The sequence below is a fragment of the Talpa europaea genome (genome assembly GCF_964194135.1).
Source record: "Talpa europaea genome assembly, chromosome: 2".
In the NCBI taxonomy this organism is placed as follows: Eukaryota; Metazoa; Chordata; class Mammalia; order Eulipotyphla; family Talpidae; genus Talpa; species Talpa europaea.
This window is the reverse complement of record NC_140068.1, coordinates 78,238,491-78,256,249: the sequence shown is the minus strand read 5'-3', so window position 1 is coordinate 78,256,249 and position 17,759 is coordinate 78,238,491. Positions and strand designations below refer to the sequence as shown.

The 17,759-nt window shown below is 33.8% G+C and overlaps 1 protein-coding gene across 2 annotated transcripts in view; it reads right to left on the bottom strand.

Moving 5' to 3' along the window:
• Positions 1-7,395: 7,395 nt before the first annotated feature.
• The window catches only part of BMP5 (bone morphogenetic protein 5), a gene marked incomplete at its 3' end in the record, with an annotated part of 108,278 nt that continues 97,914 nt past the window's right edge, over positions 7,396-17,759 (bottom strand). The window contains exons 5-7 of one of the 2 annotated variants that reach the window (XM_084256936.1): positions 12,221-12,297; positions 10,818-10,928; positions 7,396-7,545 (exon numbers count right to left, since the gene is read on the bottom strand). In XM_084256936.1, the coding sequence (XP_084113062.1) occupies positions 7,396-7,545; positions 10,818-10,928; positions 12,221-12,297 (338 nt within the window). The remainder of the gene's footprint in view (positions 7,546-10,817; positions 10,929-12,220; positions 12,298-17,759) is intronic. The other variant, XM_084256937.1, reaches the window with a different exon arrangement.

The following is a 17,759-nucleotide window of genomic DNA, read 5'->3' as shown; positions in this document are numbered from 1 at the left end:
CATAACCCTCTCCTTTTTTGGGATAAGCCTATTCAAATTTTACTCATTTTTCTATTGGGCTACTCCTATATCTTGTACTTATGTATAGGTTTGTTTCTATCTCCTTGTAGTTAGCATGTGTCTCACATAAAATTAGTAAATAGTAACTCAGTCTTTGTCAAGGTAAGTTACATTCTTTTTGGATAACAGAGAATAACATGTTAATTTATACAACTTTTTGACAAATATTATGACAATTTTTTCTTCATTTTCTTCTTCACAGACAACTTAGAATAAACTGTTTGGTATACTTATTTTAAAACATTGTGCATTTGTCCTTTTGGTCTAATTGTTTGGTGCTTGCCACATCCTTGTGAAGAGATGCTTGAAAGGAAAAGTGAAAAAACAGACTTTTTTAAAATGTTCGTTTTAGTTATACATGCAACAAACTTGGCTAAGCTCTTCTAAATCAACTCCCACAACCTCATCTAGGATACAGCACTCCCTGAGAGAGCAGTTAAAAACTCTGACTAAAAAAACAGATAAAATGCAGAGCATAGTTAAAAGACTTCTTCAGGCTGTTGAGGCAAACCTTTAAAGAGCAATCAGCATAGATAAATTTAAAATCATCCATCTATCCTGTCTTTAATTAATATTAACACATGATGCATGATTTTGCCTAATGATAAATAAAATATCTTAGCCCGATAATAATATTGTTCACCTTCAGAAGAGTTACACTGTTACAACATCCAGAAAATTTGGGACTAACATCTTTGTTGTTGGCTTGTGATGTAAATTCTTGTAAATATAGTATATGCTGTTTTTTTTTTTTAAGAAAACTCTGTTACTAAATAAAAACTAAAGCAAAGATGTTTCAGTTTTAAAAACAGAAAATAGCTGTCATCTCAGCCCAAAATGCATGTGGGTGAGCCAAGGATATTTTAAGAATACACAAAGGAACTTACTTTTGAAAGATTCGCAGGAGGAAAGTAACTTGTCAATGCTGAGAGATAGTGATGACCAAAAATCGACATTTCTATGAAGATTTTTTTCACAATCTTTTCTTGGACAACCATTTTAATATTCAGCAATATTTCAAATCAGAGTTGCTTTCTTTAGGTCCCTCCTGAGCTTTTTATGCTACCATTAAACTTCTTTTTTCAATCTTATCACAGAAATAGAGTTGGTGGATAATAATGTATTACTTTTTGTTTTTTATTAAGAACTCACATTCATAGAACATTTATGTCAATGACATTTTATACAAATGTCAGATATTTAACTTCATTCACATTTTTTTCCCACTGCTATTTTTACTTTCCCAAAGTTCCTTGGACTATTTTAATTTTACAGCAAGCATTATTATAATAAAATTATATGAAGATGCTTTAATAAGCTAATACCTGAACGGTATTTTCTGCAAATCTTACAGGGAGTCCATTGACCTTATGCAATAAACAGAGATAATCTGATCCGTAAAGTCCTATTTCAGACAGGAGCAAAACTAAGTTGATTGTCTTCATGCAATTCCTTGTTTTCCATAGGCAGACCCGGACATGATTAAGCTGTGGTAATAAAAGCTAGAGAAGGATTCTCGTTTACTGCTTGAACCCTGTATCTGCAGTGGTGATCATATCAATTACACGGCTTTAAATGCCATCATATGTTAATGACTTTCAGATTTACATCCCTGGCCAGGATCTTTCCTGTAATCTTAGGGTTCATATTTCTAACCACTTTCTGAATGTATCACTCAGAATATAGCATGTTCGAAATTAAACTCTCAACTCCTTGTAGTAATCTCTCTGGTCTTAAGCTGAAACTCAATAAATAATTCCTCCTTCTTTCCATTTATTAAGGCCATATTAATGGGAATAATCATTCACATACTTTTTTCAAACATCCCATCAGCACTCTACTTTTGAAATATTTCCAAATTCTAATGACTTTTCAGAATTTCTACAGTCCCCACACTAGTCACCATATTCTCTAACACAAGATTATTGCAATATCCCCTCAATTATCATCTCTGTTTCTGCTTTTGCTCTCCCACCCAGTACCTTCCTCACAATGGCCAATATTTTTTTAAAATAGACAAATCTTAACCTCTTTATTAAAAAATTCTGATGCTTTCCATCTCAGAGTAAAATTTCGCCAAAATTCTTAACTTTTAAGACCCTACAGTATCTCACCCATTATCAGCCTGAACTCATAGTCTTCCACTCTCCCCAGTGCTTACTACCATGGCCACATTGGTTTGACAATGTCTCACAAATGCCAGCCACAACCATATGAATCATTTCTTCTGCCTCTATGTTCAATTCTATATCACCACTACATGAATGAGATAACCCTTTCTAATATGGGGGCCTTTTTCTTCCTCCTGTATACTAGGTGTGCTTTAGATTGTGCCCTTTGCATATCCAGGTTAGAATGTCCTAAATATGAAAGATTCCTTAGAGACATTCATTATAAAATAAAGAATTTATTCCCCTCACTATGTCAATTTTAACAGTATCCCTATTACATCCACTGCTTATCTTCTAATAAAATAATAAAGCTACTTTCTATTCATTTCCAAATAATTTACAGAACTTTGAGAATAGTTCTATATTTTCAAGGAATTAACAAATAATTGAATATGATAGGTCTTCATCATAGAACACACAAGGAGAATAAGATTTTCCAAATAACAATTGTAGCTAGCATAATGTGAAGCCTGTCTCAGAAGCAAGAGAGCTTCAGTAGTTTATTAGAGGATTAAGCACATCTGGCTTGGTGTATTTGGTCTTTCTGAAGGAAGTAGCAAATGAGAAGGGCCTCAGGGAATCAATAGAGTATCAGCAAGAAAAATTTAGAGAGGGCATTCCTGGCAAACGGAAAAACTGGTATCAAGGCCAGCAAGCTGCATTAGTGTATTGGGGATACAGAAAGTTATTTAATGTATTTTCACTTAATAATAGTCGTAGGAGGTAATTGTGAGATGAGATTCATTGCACCCATATAGACTATTTCTTTCCCTAAGTAGCACACCTAGGACAGGGTTACTAACATCAACAAGCATTCTCTAGTACAATTTTGTGGACTCCCATGTTTACCACTTTCTTGCTCATAATTTTTGTATATATTTAGCCTTTTGGAGATAATTTTCTTTCTTTCAGAGGTAAAACCTTTACCAATGGCTCTGCTATTGATGGCAAATTTTCATTTGCCAAAAAATATTTTTATTTTGCATTAAATTTTGAAGTAGTTTTGCTGAATAAAGAATTTCAAATAACTTATTTTTCTTGAGAAATTTTCATATAGTACTTAATTACCTTTTGACTGATTTCCAAGTTGAGAAGTCAACTTTGATGGAGAGGTCAGTTGTTACTCCAAAAAGCTCTCCATTTAAGTGGAATACTAAACAGATGCTAGAAATGCCTTTGATTCCCATGTATTTTAAGTTCTAATAGACTTTTTCAACACTTTATCTGTCTTATCACTGCCGCTGGATAATTTCTTCATATATATCTTCCAGCTCTTTACTTTTCTCTTCAGTGACATCTAAGTCATTACTGAAGACATTTAATAAAGTTTGAATTACAGTTTCCTCCCAGAAATTCTAGTGGTTTAAATATTTGATATTCATGTTTTTATACTTTGTCCTTGAAAACACATAAAATATACTTTTTTATATAAGTATGGGTGTAAATGTGATTTGTTGAAGAGAGTAGAAATATATGAAGAATCTTATTGGCCATGTGACTCGAAGATTAGAATTATTCTTTTTTTTTTCTATAGCTAGAAAATGAAAGCATTCCAGCTTTTTAAGTTGGTTCTAAATTATTTCAATACTTACTAGTAGCCTGGTAAAGAATCACTCCTCATACCCCACTAACCCATCAACTTAAGTCCTTTTCCCAGACTGGCTTAGTCTTAGGCTGCTCATACAGTTTCACCTCTCTGATCCTTCTGTTTTTAAGCCGCAAATTTGAGGCTATAGCTGATCTCCCCATTTTCTCCCCATTTGGGATGTACATGGACTTTTTAGGATTGATTTAAGGCTACCTGCCTCCATGAAGTTGAAACTAATAAGCAAAGATTAAGGTGCATGCTTTAAATTTCTCAAATTTCTTTGAAAATTTTAAAGCCTATACATGATTTAGTTTATATGGTCTTTGAAATTCCTATCTTTCAAACAAGCTTTAACAAACATTACAAGACTTTGAAGTAACTTCTGTAGAAACTTTGCTCTTTTTAAATTTCTAATTTGGATGTAGTGTCATTTTTCTGCCTAAATATGAGTAAATACAGGCATTGATAGCCACTTTTCCTACTTTCTCTGGAGTTAAGATTTTAAACAAATTTGATAAAATACAGATGCATAGGTTCATACTTACTTAGCAATGTATCTGCTTTATCAGCAAAGGCATCTTCACTTCTAACTTTAAAAAGTTCCAGACCAAAAAAAAAAGGAGAGAGAAGAAAAACCTGCAAAAGAGAAAGCAGTAAAGCAAGTAATCTGAGATGGAGACTGGATGATTGATTGAGCACCTGACTGAATGGTTCGGAGACAGTTACTTATGTTTGGGAATGAGGATTTCTTATGTCTTGAATGGAACTGCAGCATAAGCTAATTACTCACTCTAAATGTCTTGGGATATGATATTTGCCAGACTGTATAGTAGCCAGTAGACTCTGGCTCAGATTTGATGATGGTGATACAGGGATTATAAAATGACAGTTCTTTAGTTGAGAAAAATATAATTTTGGATTTTCTTTGTTGTATTTTATTTTTTTTCAAGTCAATGTAGACTATTTACAATTGTTGTAGTTTTATTTTTTTAAATTTATCTTTATTTATTTATTTAGATTTATTTATTTATTTATACAAGCACTGGGTACAGTCAGAAGTGCGGGAGGGTGAGAGAATTCACCAGAGCCAGAGCGGGGAGCAGAACAGGCAGAAGGACCGAAGTACACTGCTGAGGGGAGCAGCAGGCGGCAGGAGAGGTCTGCGCGCCATGTGGGACTTTCCTCTGGTGGCCTGGGAGCAGCCGGGGATCGAACCGGCGCCGCAGAGGCCACGGGCAGCTTCACAACCCAGCGCTCAACCGCTGTGCCACTGGGGAGGCCCAATTGCTGTAGTTTTAAATAACTTTCGTATTTGTATACATGTCTTTCTATTTCAAAAAGGATTAGGACCCATTTATAAAACAAAATACATATAAAGAATAATTAAAAACAAACACAAATCAAAAAATCTAATTCATACTTAGTTAAAATGACCTGAGTAACTGAACCTCATGAAAATAGGCCAAATTTTTCTGATTTCTGGTAATAAAAAGCTAGAGCATTGCTAAAATAATACCAATAATTAACTACAGTGGTAATATTGAGAATATAATAGAACATATAAACATACAGGTACTTATAATTTGAGAAAATGAAAACACTAATATCAATCAACTCTTTTCTTAAAAGAGAACAAGATATTTTCCCATCCTAATCATTTTTTTTTACTTTAAAGATGTCTTTATTACTTGAATAGATTAAGAACTTATTTGTGAAAAAAAAATATTTTTGGATTGCTGCTTTGCCCTTTTAATAGAAACTTATATATCCACAACACAAAAACTAGTTTTGGCAATCAAAAACAACATAAAGAATCACGTAACCCACAAACATTTTACATGTGCTATTCTTTATGACATTCTTATAGCTTGTAACCCTTAAATAAAGGACCAAATCAAGAAGCACAGTAGAAACTAGCATCACAAGTTTAATATATTTTAATATATAGAAATACATTTAAACAGCACATTTAAAGAATAATATAATAGACTTCCATTTCTTACTCTTACAATGGTACACCATTAATTCAAAAATATATTACTTAATGTACCCCCCAATATAATTATCAAATTTTCTTCAAGATAAACTGTATTTTAAAACAACATTGCAATATACCTGAATTACAAACCCATAACATTTTTAAGCTATTTCTGATATGTTAACAAGATGATTAATAAACGATATTTTATGAATATTTTACATAATTGTAAAAAAAAAAAAAGCCTAACTGTGGAGCCACCATAAATAGCAAGTTATTCAACTAAATGTCATTCTTCAAAAAGTCAGTGTGTGTTGAAAAAAAAATAAAGCTAAAGCAAGCCTTAGAAGGCAGAGAGAGAAAATAAATTAATTTCAGAGGAAAGAACTCACATGCACATACACACAACAGGACCTTCCCATTTGGAATTATTTGTGCTTGGAGGAAGGTTTACAAAATCCCCTTACAAAATAAGGTTTTCATTGAGCTCGTTCTCAAAGATATGAAAAATGGATTTCAGCTGTTCTTTCGAAATGGCAATTCTGTCATAGCCATTCTGGGATTTTTGGTAATTTCCTCCAGTTTAGTTTCAGTGCTTTTACCCTAAATAAAATCCCTTGCATCACATCAATCAGCAAACTCAGTTATAAAGTAGAGCGAAAGAAAATGGCTCTGTCGGCATCTTTGCTCCAGTATATTTTATGCATGCAGTGACTCTTGTCTATGGGGAGGGAAGTGGAGCACATGTAAATGTTTCTTTATTTTGGATTGTTTTTAAATCTGAAAAAAAATCTGCAGCAGTAGTGTTCTAGATAATAGGCAGACATAATTTACTTGAGGTAAGAAGGTTGTACTACAATTTTGTAGTGTTAACTTGGAAAGTTATGGACACAGGCTCAAGTCTGTCTCCATAGAATTCCTGAAGCTTTGAGCTCTTTGCAAAATCTACAAGCCACAAGCCAAGAAGGAACATGCTCCTACAGTTACACCAATTCTGTTAAAGCAAACAGTTATAACAATGATGTGCAATCTTTCAGTTTCTATGTTCTGCCTACCGTTTATTTATTCAAATCCAGTTCAACATTTCACTTTATCTAATGAAGCAGAAACTCTACAAGAAAAATTGTGTTTATCCAAGCTTTTTTGTTAGGGTTATTATTTCTTTAAGTTTTATTTCTAAATAAATATCCTATCATAGTTTTCATTGGCACAACATACCCAAATGCATTCCGTTTCGTTCAACAGAATTTAACAGTCACAGGAGTTCTAATTTCAGAAAATTATATAAAAATTATACATGAAAAAAAAATTGAAACACAATTGAATTGGACTTTACATATTCCATTGACAGTTTAACGGGGCTATCTATTTATTGTATGATATAGTGACCTATGAAATAGATTTTATTGACAAGGCATCCACAAAAGAGAATATATACCTTTAAATAAATAAATGTGGCTATATACATGATATTGTACATAAAGAGATGAAAAGAGCCAGACTAATTTAAAAGTTCCCCTTTTGTCTGAAAGTATACTTTTTATTGAAGTCATAAACCTTAATACAGATCTTTTCCTTATTGCCATTATTATTTAATATTAGTGGCAGCCACATGAGCGCACTACCATATTTCTGTATTTTTTCAAAATGACATTGGAGCTGTCATCAAAGTATAGCACAGAGATGGCATTTAATTTGGTTGGAGCACAACAAGGCTTTGGGACATGGTCAGGAAACATCAGATGAACCTGGGAAAGAAAAACATGGTTTGCATTTTTAACAAATAAGTAGACATTTTGTCTGCAGTTTTAAAATAATATGCTTGTTTTATCACTCACAATCAGGTACACCCTTAAGCTACCACTTTCTCTTGTTTGTTAAGTAGGATGGCTAGGGTGGGAGGACCAGGCTGGTGGCGAAGGATGTATTCTTGGGCATTCACATCTAAAATCAGCCCAGCAGTCTAATTATGTGTTGGGGCCTTGAAAAATATTCTACCAAGTAAGGAAAATTCCCTCCATGGAGTATTCAGTGGAAATTTTCCCCGGGGGGGAAAGTACATGGCAACTAACATTGGTTAAAATAACTATTTCTATTTACTTCATGAGAAATACAGAAGTTAAAAATGCAAATCAATGGAGCTGCATGATTGGACCGTAGAATGATTTGGATCTAAGAACTTTTAAAGGATAATTAAATAATAAATGGTAAAAGAAATACAAACTCTTAATTTTCCATGGTAAAGACAGTATAAAAATTATAGCAAAATTAACTCCAGGTATAAAGCAATGATTTCAACTCCTCCCTAAGGAATGCTATTCCTATTGGCAGGAGCTTAATATCCTTTTTCATTCTTTCTCCCCTAGACAAATGCACATAAGCAGGCTAAGCTAAATCAGAAGGAAGGAGCCTACATATTTTGTAAACTGAATATTCATCTCCCCCTAAAACCTGAAAAGGTGGTTATACATGCAAAATGAAATGCTTAAGTCAAGGGCTTATACTCATTTTGATCAGCCTGGCAGTCTGCCTACAATTTGCAATAACTGAGCAAGGAGCCAGAATACAGCTTCCCTTTTCCCACCCACCTATCCTGGCCCTTTCCCCAAAGGAGTTTATGGGAAGTCCCACTGATGAGTCCTGGGGGACCTACAAAAAGCAAATACAGCACTTAGAGTTTTGGCTGCACAACGTCCTGGCTGAAATGATATAGGAGCCCTGCTTGTGGACAGAAACAGCAGGAAAAATGAGGTGATCTGACATGGACTTGAAATTTCCTAAGACCTCACAAAACCAAAAGTTGGATAGTTACTACAAATTTCAGATGCAGCTTGTGTCCCTCATCAGCTTTATCTTCCATAACCCACACACACATGATTGATCACCCTGTTTCAATGACCTTGGCAGCATCACGAAGCAGTTGCTCTGAAAAAAAATGGATTGTTCTTGAATGGTTTCTCAAACATATTAGTCACAAACATGCTTTCCTTTAGCAACAAACATGCCTGTCTTTTTGTTTCATGTCTTTCACGGAACACATGTAGAGAGTGCACAATGCCAGTGGGGAAAAACAATCAGACTTCCCATATGCATTGCAAGTTTTGCAATGACTTAAGTCCAACATCCCAGAACAGTGAGGGAAAGAGGATTCTTGTTCCAAGTCCATGTCAGATTTTTTAAAAAAATGTTTATCTTTCAATATTGTCTTCTAGACTATAGTCTTAAAACTAAAAATATGTAATTACATATTTGAAAGAAAAAAATAGAAATGGGAAAAATGGGACAATGTGACAATTATTTTTTTGCAATAATTAAGCACTGTTTAGCCTGATAGGTTAGATACATATCAAATAAAACAAGAGTCTGCCATCTGGGTTATTGAAATGACAGTAAAATTAGGCAAAGAATTTGCTGAGAAGTTAGTGGTATTCTATACAACCCCAAAATGTCTGTAGCTGGATGTTCCTCTATGACCCTACAAAGAGACTGTGGTCATGCTTGTCCCTTCACGGCATGAAACAGCACATGTCTCTGTATGTAATAAACTTTCAAGTCAAAGTGAATTCTTGAAAACAAGGATAGAAAGCTAAATGTTATAGAAATTCTTTTCGCCAGCAAAGACACCAGCAGAACATCAAATTATTCAAATATTCAATCAATTTATACACCATTCCTTATTTAGTAGGAAACTGGGATATTTCCTTTGACTTTTAAAGTTTTAATTAATTGTCGGGGGCGGGAAGTAACCTTTTTAGAGACAACTTCTCACAAATTTAGTCGTTGCTCTTTTTGTTAGTTATAAACCAACCTCACAAAGATTTTTCCCCCACTAATAACTCCTGTGCTGCTGCCATCCACCAAATAACTCTACTCCCATGATTAAGACTTAATCTGAAATAATGTGGTCTTTTCCTTCTCTCCTAGTTACAGATAGCTAAAATATTCATATTAATCTCAAAAGTAGTTAGGAATTATATCACCCAGTTACTGCACCTCCTAGGAACTTCTCACTTAGTCTTCCAAAGCTTGTGCCTCTGCTACATCAATAAGTCACATAACACAAGGCAGGTATGTCAGACTCTCAAGAGGTTTCATGAGCTCATTAGACTTACAGCACCATTTAAGATCCACAAAATCAACACTTCATTATCTTTTTCATAAAAGCAAGCCTAGTTAGGGGCCTCCCTGGTGGCGCAAGGGGTTAAGCATCATCACTATGAAGCTGTCTGCAGCCTCTAAAGAAGAGTTTGATCCCCAGCCAGGGAGCTAAACCACATGGCGCAACAGACCTCTTCTATCTCGCCCGTTGCTCCCCTCAGCAGTGTATTTTGGTCAGTCTGCCTGTTCTGCTCCCCACTCTGTCTCTGGTGAATCCTCTCATCCCTCACACCTCTGGCCTGCATCCCAGTTCTCGTATGCATAAATAAATAAATCTTTAAAAAAAAAAGGCTAGTTTTTAGAGATTAAATCACTGTTAAATTCTTAAGAGTGAAGGGAAGAAATGATGATTAATTTCCTGAAAGATTATCAAAAGAAAGGTGTCAAGAAATAGAAATGTATCTTCAATTCATTCTACATTGAAGAACATTCATAATACCAATGTTATGGAACATTCTTAAATAATTAGAGTAAAAGTGCCTGGATGAAATTCACTACAGCTATTATTCAATGTTTTTGCAATGATTACTAGTGAATTGTTAGGTTCAAAACAGTTCCTAGAAAACTGTATGGTTAGTCATATTGAACAGTGAAGAAATTAGTATGGAATAACCACTTCTTTGGATAACCACAGTTTTCCTAATCCCATCCTCATTCCGGAATCTGGATTATTCTTTAAACCAGCCTATATTTCCTGACTATATTAAATATTATGTTTTTGGCTCTTAAAGTAATAAAGGAGCTTGAAAAGAGAAGATAATGTGCAGATAATAATAGCTCCAGATTGATGCTTTCCTTTAAAATAATTTTATATGATGCTCATATCATAAACCATTTTCAATCCTACAAAAACAAGGCATACCAAAGTCTGAACTATAGCATGGTTGGTGGCATTCATATGGGCATTGAGTGGAAAAGAACATTCTCCATCACAATAAAATGCAGCATATCCTTCTGGTGCTATGATCCAGTCCTAAAATGCACAAAAAATAAAATAAAATAAAATAAAAAAAGAAGAAGAAAGAAAGAAAGAAAAGAAAAAAGTAATATCACCAAAATCAAAACAAAGGAAAATGTTTTTTAAAAAATACTCAAATATATTTTATCTGAATAGATTTGTCTTTTGATCCAACAATTATTCTAGTAGGACAGTTCAAGTTTACAACAAAATATAAATATTTTCACAAGAAGTTGTCTTCTGCAATTTCTCCCAAGAGGTTGTTATGTGAAATATTCATAGTATGCACTAATCCATGTATTCATGAATAAAACCATAATCACAAAATAGCATTCTAAATATTGTTTAAACAGGAAATGATGAACTCTGGAGAGTTCAAGTTAAGCAGAAAGGAAAAGAAGAATAAACTTAATTAGGATAATTCTCATCATTTCTTAAAAACTTACTCCTGGTTTTAGAAGCCTGATGACTTCCTAAAGCTTTATATTTGCTCCTTGTGCTGTTTTTCTTTCTACTTGTATATTAACTTTATAGTCTCACTAGAAGAAATAAATTGGAGCAAACTTCTGAAAACTGTACATGAAAAATTTTAGGAAGCTAAAAACTTGGCACAATAAATAGCTGCCCTGACTTTTTTCCCCCCAAGAAATAAAATCTGGTCCAAATGTAAAATTATTGAACCATTCATGTTGAAAGTTCACGATAAATTGTGTTTGCCATAAAATATTTACACTTTAATATTACTTTTCAAAAAAAATCGTATGTTCTGAGAATTCACTGTAAGGGGATAATGAAATCTAAAAAACATTACTTTAAACTATTACTACATAGAGGCATTCAAAACTATCTGTGTTAAATCCTCCTCTTTGTGAAGTGCATGTAAAATGATTTTTAAGTGCAAGAAAAAAAATGTATTCTGTAAATCTACCTATGAAAGAGACATAGTCAAGGATTTTATTTCCTGGACTGATAATTTGGCACCATAAGGGACACATGGAATTGCTCAAGTTAACCTGAAAATTTGGTATTTAAATCAAATTAAACAGCACCTTTTTTTCACTTTTAAATATCATAGGGTTGTATTTCTTCTACAGCACAGTGGTTGGGTACTGTAAACCTTAACAATTATGTTCCAAAGGTCAAAGGATAATGGAAAAATACAAATGACTGGATAATTCACTCCCTGCTAAGTCATGTCAAAGATAATTAGTCACTGTACTGGAAAAAACACTGCAAAGATTATGAGTAACTTAGGATTTATAATAAAGCAGAAAAGAAGCACTGAAGTGAAAAACCACTATTCTTACCTGCCATCCCAGATCCCGGAAACTTACATAGAGTTCATGTTTCTTACAGGCTTGTTTTTGTTCACTTGTATTATAATCTGAAGATTGAAAAATCAGATTTTAAAGAAAGGGCAGCTTATTAGTAATACTAATATTTCTTTGTGACATCACTAAAAAGTTCAAGCTACATTTGAGGTTGTAAATTTGAGTTTAAATCTTAAAGTGAGAGCCATTTACTATTGAACTACACGTCACTGATCCTACATTTCTTTTTATGGACAGTGCTGTTTACTTGTGAGGTTCTAATGAGAATGTGCTTCGATCCCCTGCATGTCAGTATACAGTCCCACCTGACATTTATTGAGTCTAGCTGCTCAGTGAATACCCATTCACTAATTCACACACACTACAGCGCTATTTAACATATTGACATGTATTAAGTAGTCACACAATATTATTTTAACATTTTTCATGAGATAAGTAATGGAAAAGCACCAACTGGGATATTAGTGAGTTGATATTACATTAATAAGTATCTTAAATTCAGGATACCCATATTGAACTTTTAATAGTGCCCCCCCAAACCTGTGCCACCTATAGACCTCTCCATTCTTGACTGGTAGTCAAACAAAACAAAACTTACTCCCTGTCCCGCTTTTACACCTGCTTCCAATCTGTCTTAAAAGGTCAAAACCCTCTCACCATTTCCTTGACTTTTCCTGGTACAAGTCACCATTGTCTCTTACCTGAATTTGAGCAATGTCCTCATTGTTATTCTCCCTGCTTCTGCCCTTGCTCCCCACGACGAAGAAATCACATGCATTTTTTAATAAATGATATTATGCCATTCCCCACCAAAAATTCCCATTAAGTTTCCCGATATCTTTATGGCTGAACTATCTTCACAGTGACTTATAAGGTCCTATCTGATGTGGCTCCATTACTACTCCGGCTCATTTCCTACCATTCTTCCTCTGCTTCACTACACTGACTATGGCACCCCCTTGATTTTTGCACATAGGTCAGCCTTTTTTCCAGATTATTGCCTCCACTCTCACTATTTCTTCTCCCTGCAACCTTCTGCCCCTGGTTTTTATATAGCTAATGACTTTTATGCCTTCTTCAAATCTTCATGGCAGCATCACCTTCTCAATTAGAGTTTCCCTACATATCCTATTGTAACCCAACCCCAATCTTCCTGACCTCCATAAACTTGCTCCTGCTTTTTTTTTTCCATTTTATTTGTCATATTTTTTTAAAAAAAAGATTTATTTATTTATGCATACAAGAAATGGGGTACAGGCCAGAGGTGCGGGGATGAGAGGATTTACCAGAGACAGAGTGCAGAACAGAACAGGCTGATTAACTGAAATACACTGCTAGGGGAGCTGTGGGCAAGACAGGAGAGGTCTGCTGTGTCATGTGGGTAGTGCCCTGGCTGGCCTGGGATCGAACTCGTGCTGCAGAGGCTGCAGATAACTTCATAGTGCTGTGCTCACCCTCTTGCAGCACAAGGGAGTCCCTCACTTGTCATGTTTTAATATTCAGTATCATTCAATAATATATCCTGAGTGTCGGGCAGGGGACCTGGCACACCACAGATACTCTACAAAAATTTTGAGGAATTAACAAATAAATACCTCAAAATGTTCTTCCAATGATCTGTAGCAAATGAAATACATTATTTCCATTGCAGATTTTGGAATATAATCTAAAAACCCCATAAACTTCTATAATTGTTTAAAAGAATTAAGGGTAAATGCATAGGCCCAATCTTGCATCTAGATAAAGCACAATACTAAACAAACACAGAACTTAACAGAAAATATATGTTTTCTTCTTGGAGTTTATTCAAACTTTATTCAACTTTATATAAATACCATGCTAAAAACTAACACATTTTGACTATTTTCAATATGAAAAAGGGAAAATTTAGGGTAAGGGAGCAAACAAAATAACTTATTTTTTAAAAAGCAACTAAAAATAAATGAACATTTTTAAAAAAGAGGCAGTAGCTATTTCTATGAATAAATGTTACATTCACTCTGACAATCAGCTCTGGCAAATCAATATAGCAGTTTATGATCCAGAAGCAGGCTCTATTAAGGTGTCACCTTTCAGTTTAATTATCCTCAGCTTCTAATGAAAATGGCACAACAATGATCCAAATGGTCCATATTAGCAAGTCATGTCATTTTACTCAGTTATTTCAACTATTTATATAATGTCTGTCTAGAAAACAAGGTGATTAAATTTTGAACGCATGTTGGAGTTATCCCTACTGTTCATTAGCTCCATTAAACTAAATCAAATATGTAGCTAATGATGGGAAACAGAGAAAAGACAACTTATTCGAAACTTGGCACTTTTATTTTTTGGGTAAATGCTTCCTCAATCAGAATAGCAGATAAATTTTTGAGAAAAAGAATATTTGATTCTGGTGTTAGCTTAATTGCATAAAATTCTTGATATCTAGAATTTTTAAAAAGTCAGCTCTGCATTAGACCATAGACCAGCAGATTTTTTCTTTAAAAATACAGACAGTAAATATTTTAGGCTATGTGGTCTTCTTGCAACCAGTCAACTTTGCTGCTATAGCATCAAAATAGTCATAGACAATATATCCATGAATGGCTATGGCTGTGTTCTAGTAAAAATTTATGTAGGAATACTAAAATTTGAATTTCATATGATTCTACATGAAACAAAATATTACTCTAGTCTTTTTTTCCCCAAGCATTTAAAAATGTAGAAACCATTCTTAGCAATTGGGCTATACAAAGACAGGCAACAGGCTAGGTTGGGGTCTTAGATCTTACTTTGGCAACACGTGCATTAGGCAATAATGGGAATATTTAGTCACTCATCCTTGTTCTAATTAAATACACTGAATATGAATAAAGGCATTGTAGCCAGTGACACAAGTATATGTGAAAAGCCATAAACTACATGTATGTTTATTTGAATTTCATGTTTATTAAAATAAAGGAAGCATAACTTAAAAGTTAATATATATTTGTTCCAGCTATACAGTTTTCAAGCAGGCTAACTGATGTATATAATGTAACATCACATAAAGGTAACGAGCAATGAAATTTATAACAGAACCTGGTTCCAAGAGTCTGATTTCATAGAATGTTAGGACCATATGTTTATCCTGTCAGAAATAAAAATTAATGGACACAGAGTGAAGTAAACGTATCCAAACCAGCAAAATATGTGGTTAGGTTTACTATAAATGGTTAGAGGAATAAACTGTGGGAGAAAGGGCAAAGAAATTAGATTTATATCTTAAAAAATACTGATTTGCAGCTTCTCTTGGGATAATAAAATGAATTAAAATAAAGCTACTGTTGATGAGCTTGCCTACAAATGAAGAATCATGTGAATAAAGTACCTAAATATTCTAGTGCTATAGCCAAAACCAGAAAGTTATTATAACATTCCTCAACAATACTTACAAGTGTTATAAACTGCATTCTCTGTTTTGTCTCTTAATAGTAATAATATTGAGAAAATAACATTGGGAAACAGTGACAAAATACTGAAAGCATTTTTAAATATGCCATTTCTTTATGGTCAATTTCTGGAATCAGTGAAATTTAAGCTATTTTTTTTTTTAGTTTGATTTTTTTTAATCTATTTTGTCTTTGAAAACAATCGTCAAGAATGCATCAAGGTTAAAAGTGGTAAAAATAATTCCTGAGATCTACATATGGTTTCAATGGTCTGCCTAATAGTCTCTGGAAAAACAGCAAACTAAATAAACATGGACTAGCTTAGGTATGAAAGGAAAAAGAGAAATCACGTTTAACAAACTCCAATTAGCAAGGTGGGTTTCTAACTAATATCAGTTTCTTTAAAGGATGAAACTAATATCAGTTTCTTTAAAGGATGAAATATAGACATATCTTTAAAAAAGAGAAAAAAAAATTGCATGTAGAATTTAACATGTAATTGTAACAACAGCTTAAACAAGCCAAATGTGGTGAGACGCTGCAGTTTCAAAGTAAAAGGGGAGATGTTAGCATTCTCACCCTGAGTTCCCAATGGGAAGAGGAGATAAAGGAAGTCAGCAGGTACAGTATCAGGATTTTAATTATTTTACAGATAATGGAAATGACAAAGGAATGAAGATTTAAGAGATAAAGGAGCAGTAATGTTGCTACAGTAGATCATTCAGTCTATTCAGGAGTGTGCTTTTTATTTTATTTATTTATTTATTTATTTATTTATTTATTTATTTTTATTTTTTATGACCCAGCGATTCCACTCCTGGGGATCTACCCAAAGGACACACAAAAACACTGATCCAAAAGAACAACTATACCCCTATGTTTATTGCAGCACTATTTACAATAGGCAAAACTGGGAAACAACCCAAATGCCCAAAAATAGATGACTGGATCAGGAAGACATAGTGTATATACACAATGGAATGTTATTCAGCAATCAAAAAAAGATAAACTTATGCCATTGGCAGCAACATTGGAGCTAGAAGGAATTATGTTCTGTGCAATAAGTCAGAAGGAAAAAGAAAAATATTGGATGGTTTCACTTATAGGAGTGTGCTTTTTAATATGACTTTGGGGTAGAGAAATTTCATGATAAACCTCAAGCAAATAATTCTCCCCAAAATGAGGGATTTCAAATTGCTACTGTTTTTCTAGCTTAATCACCATCTTCCACATCCTCTGAATTCTTCACTTTAATTTATGCACAACCCAGTAGGAAGTACTATTGTTTATTTGTATAGGGATAACTATGTTTGCCTATATACAAATCTGGAATACTAAACAGACACACAAAAATAATTCTCTGGAATGTTTGCTTAACTCTGCTTAGCAAAGTATCCATGTGGATGATCCTTTTAACATTCTCACTTTAGAGCTCATTGATATAAAAACCTGTCTACAAACCTGAGTTTTTTACTCCCTGTCAGACACCTCCAGTTAAAGTGTCTTAGACATCTATGTGATTTCGCGCTCTTTAGATGCTCAGTATTTTAGTTAACATAATCAACAGTTATCAAGTATCCCAAATCAGAAAATTTACTGTTTTATTATTTTCTTTCTTACCCATATCCATTGTGATATTTGTCCCAAAAGCCACATTTTTAGTCTATTTAACCTGTTGGAAACCCTCTGGTTTTGAAACTTCCTCAAAATTCTTTTTTGGTAACTTTATCCTAGGATAACATTGCATCCTTACTATCCTCCTACATCTATAATGATAAGTCTTTTGTCTTTTTTATGGAACTGTTTTATCTCCTTGGTGAGGTACTTAAAATGATAATGTTTCCTAGGAAGCTCCATCATTATGCTTTTCTCTCTGTTTTCTGTCAAAACAAAGATTCCTTAAGTCATGTTTATCTAACAATTCAGGCTCATATCTATATCTCTCTCCACATCTTCTATTTAGTCTTGCCACACCCATCTCCAGAGTTCTATCTAACCTATCCCTTGAGGGTTTCATCCCACATGTTTTGGTATTCACTTCTCTTTCCCATGTATCATCTTCACTGCTCAGTGTTGGACTGAACTACTCAGCATATTTGGAT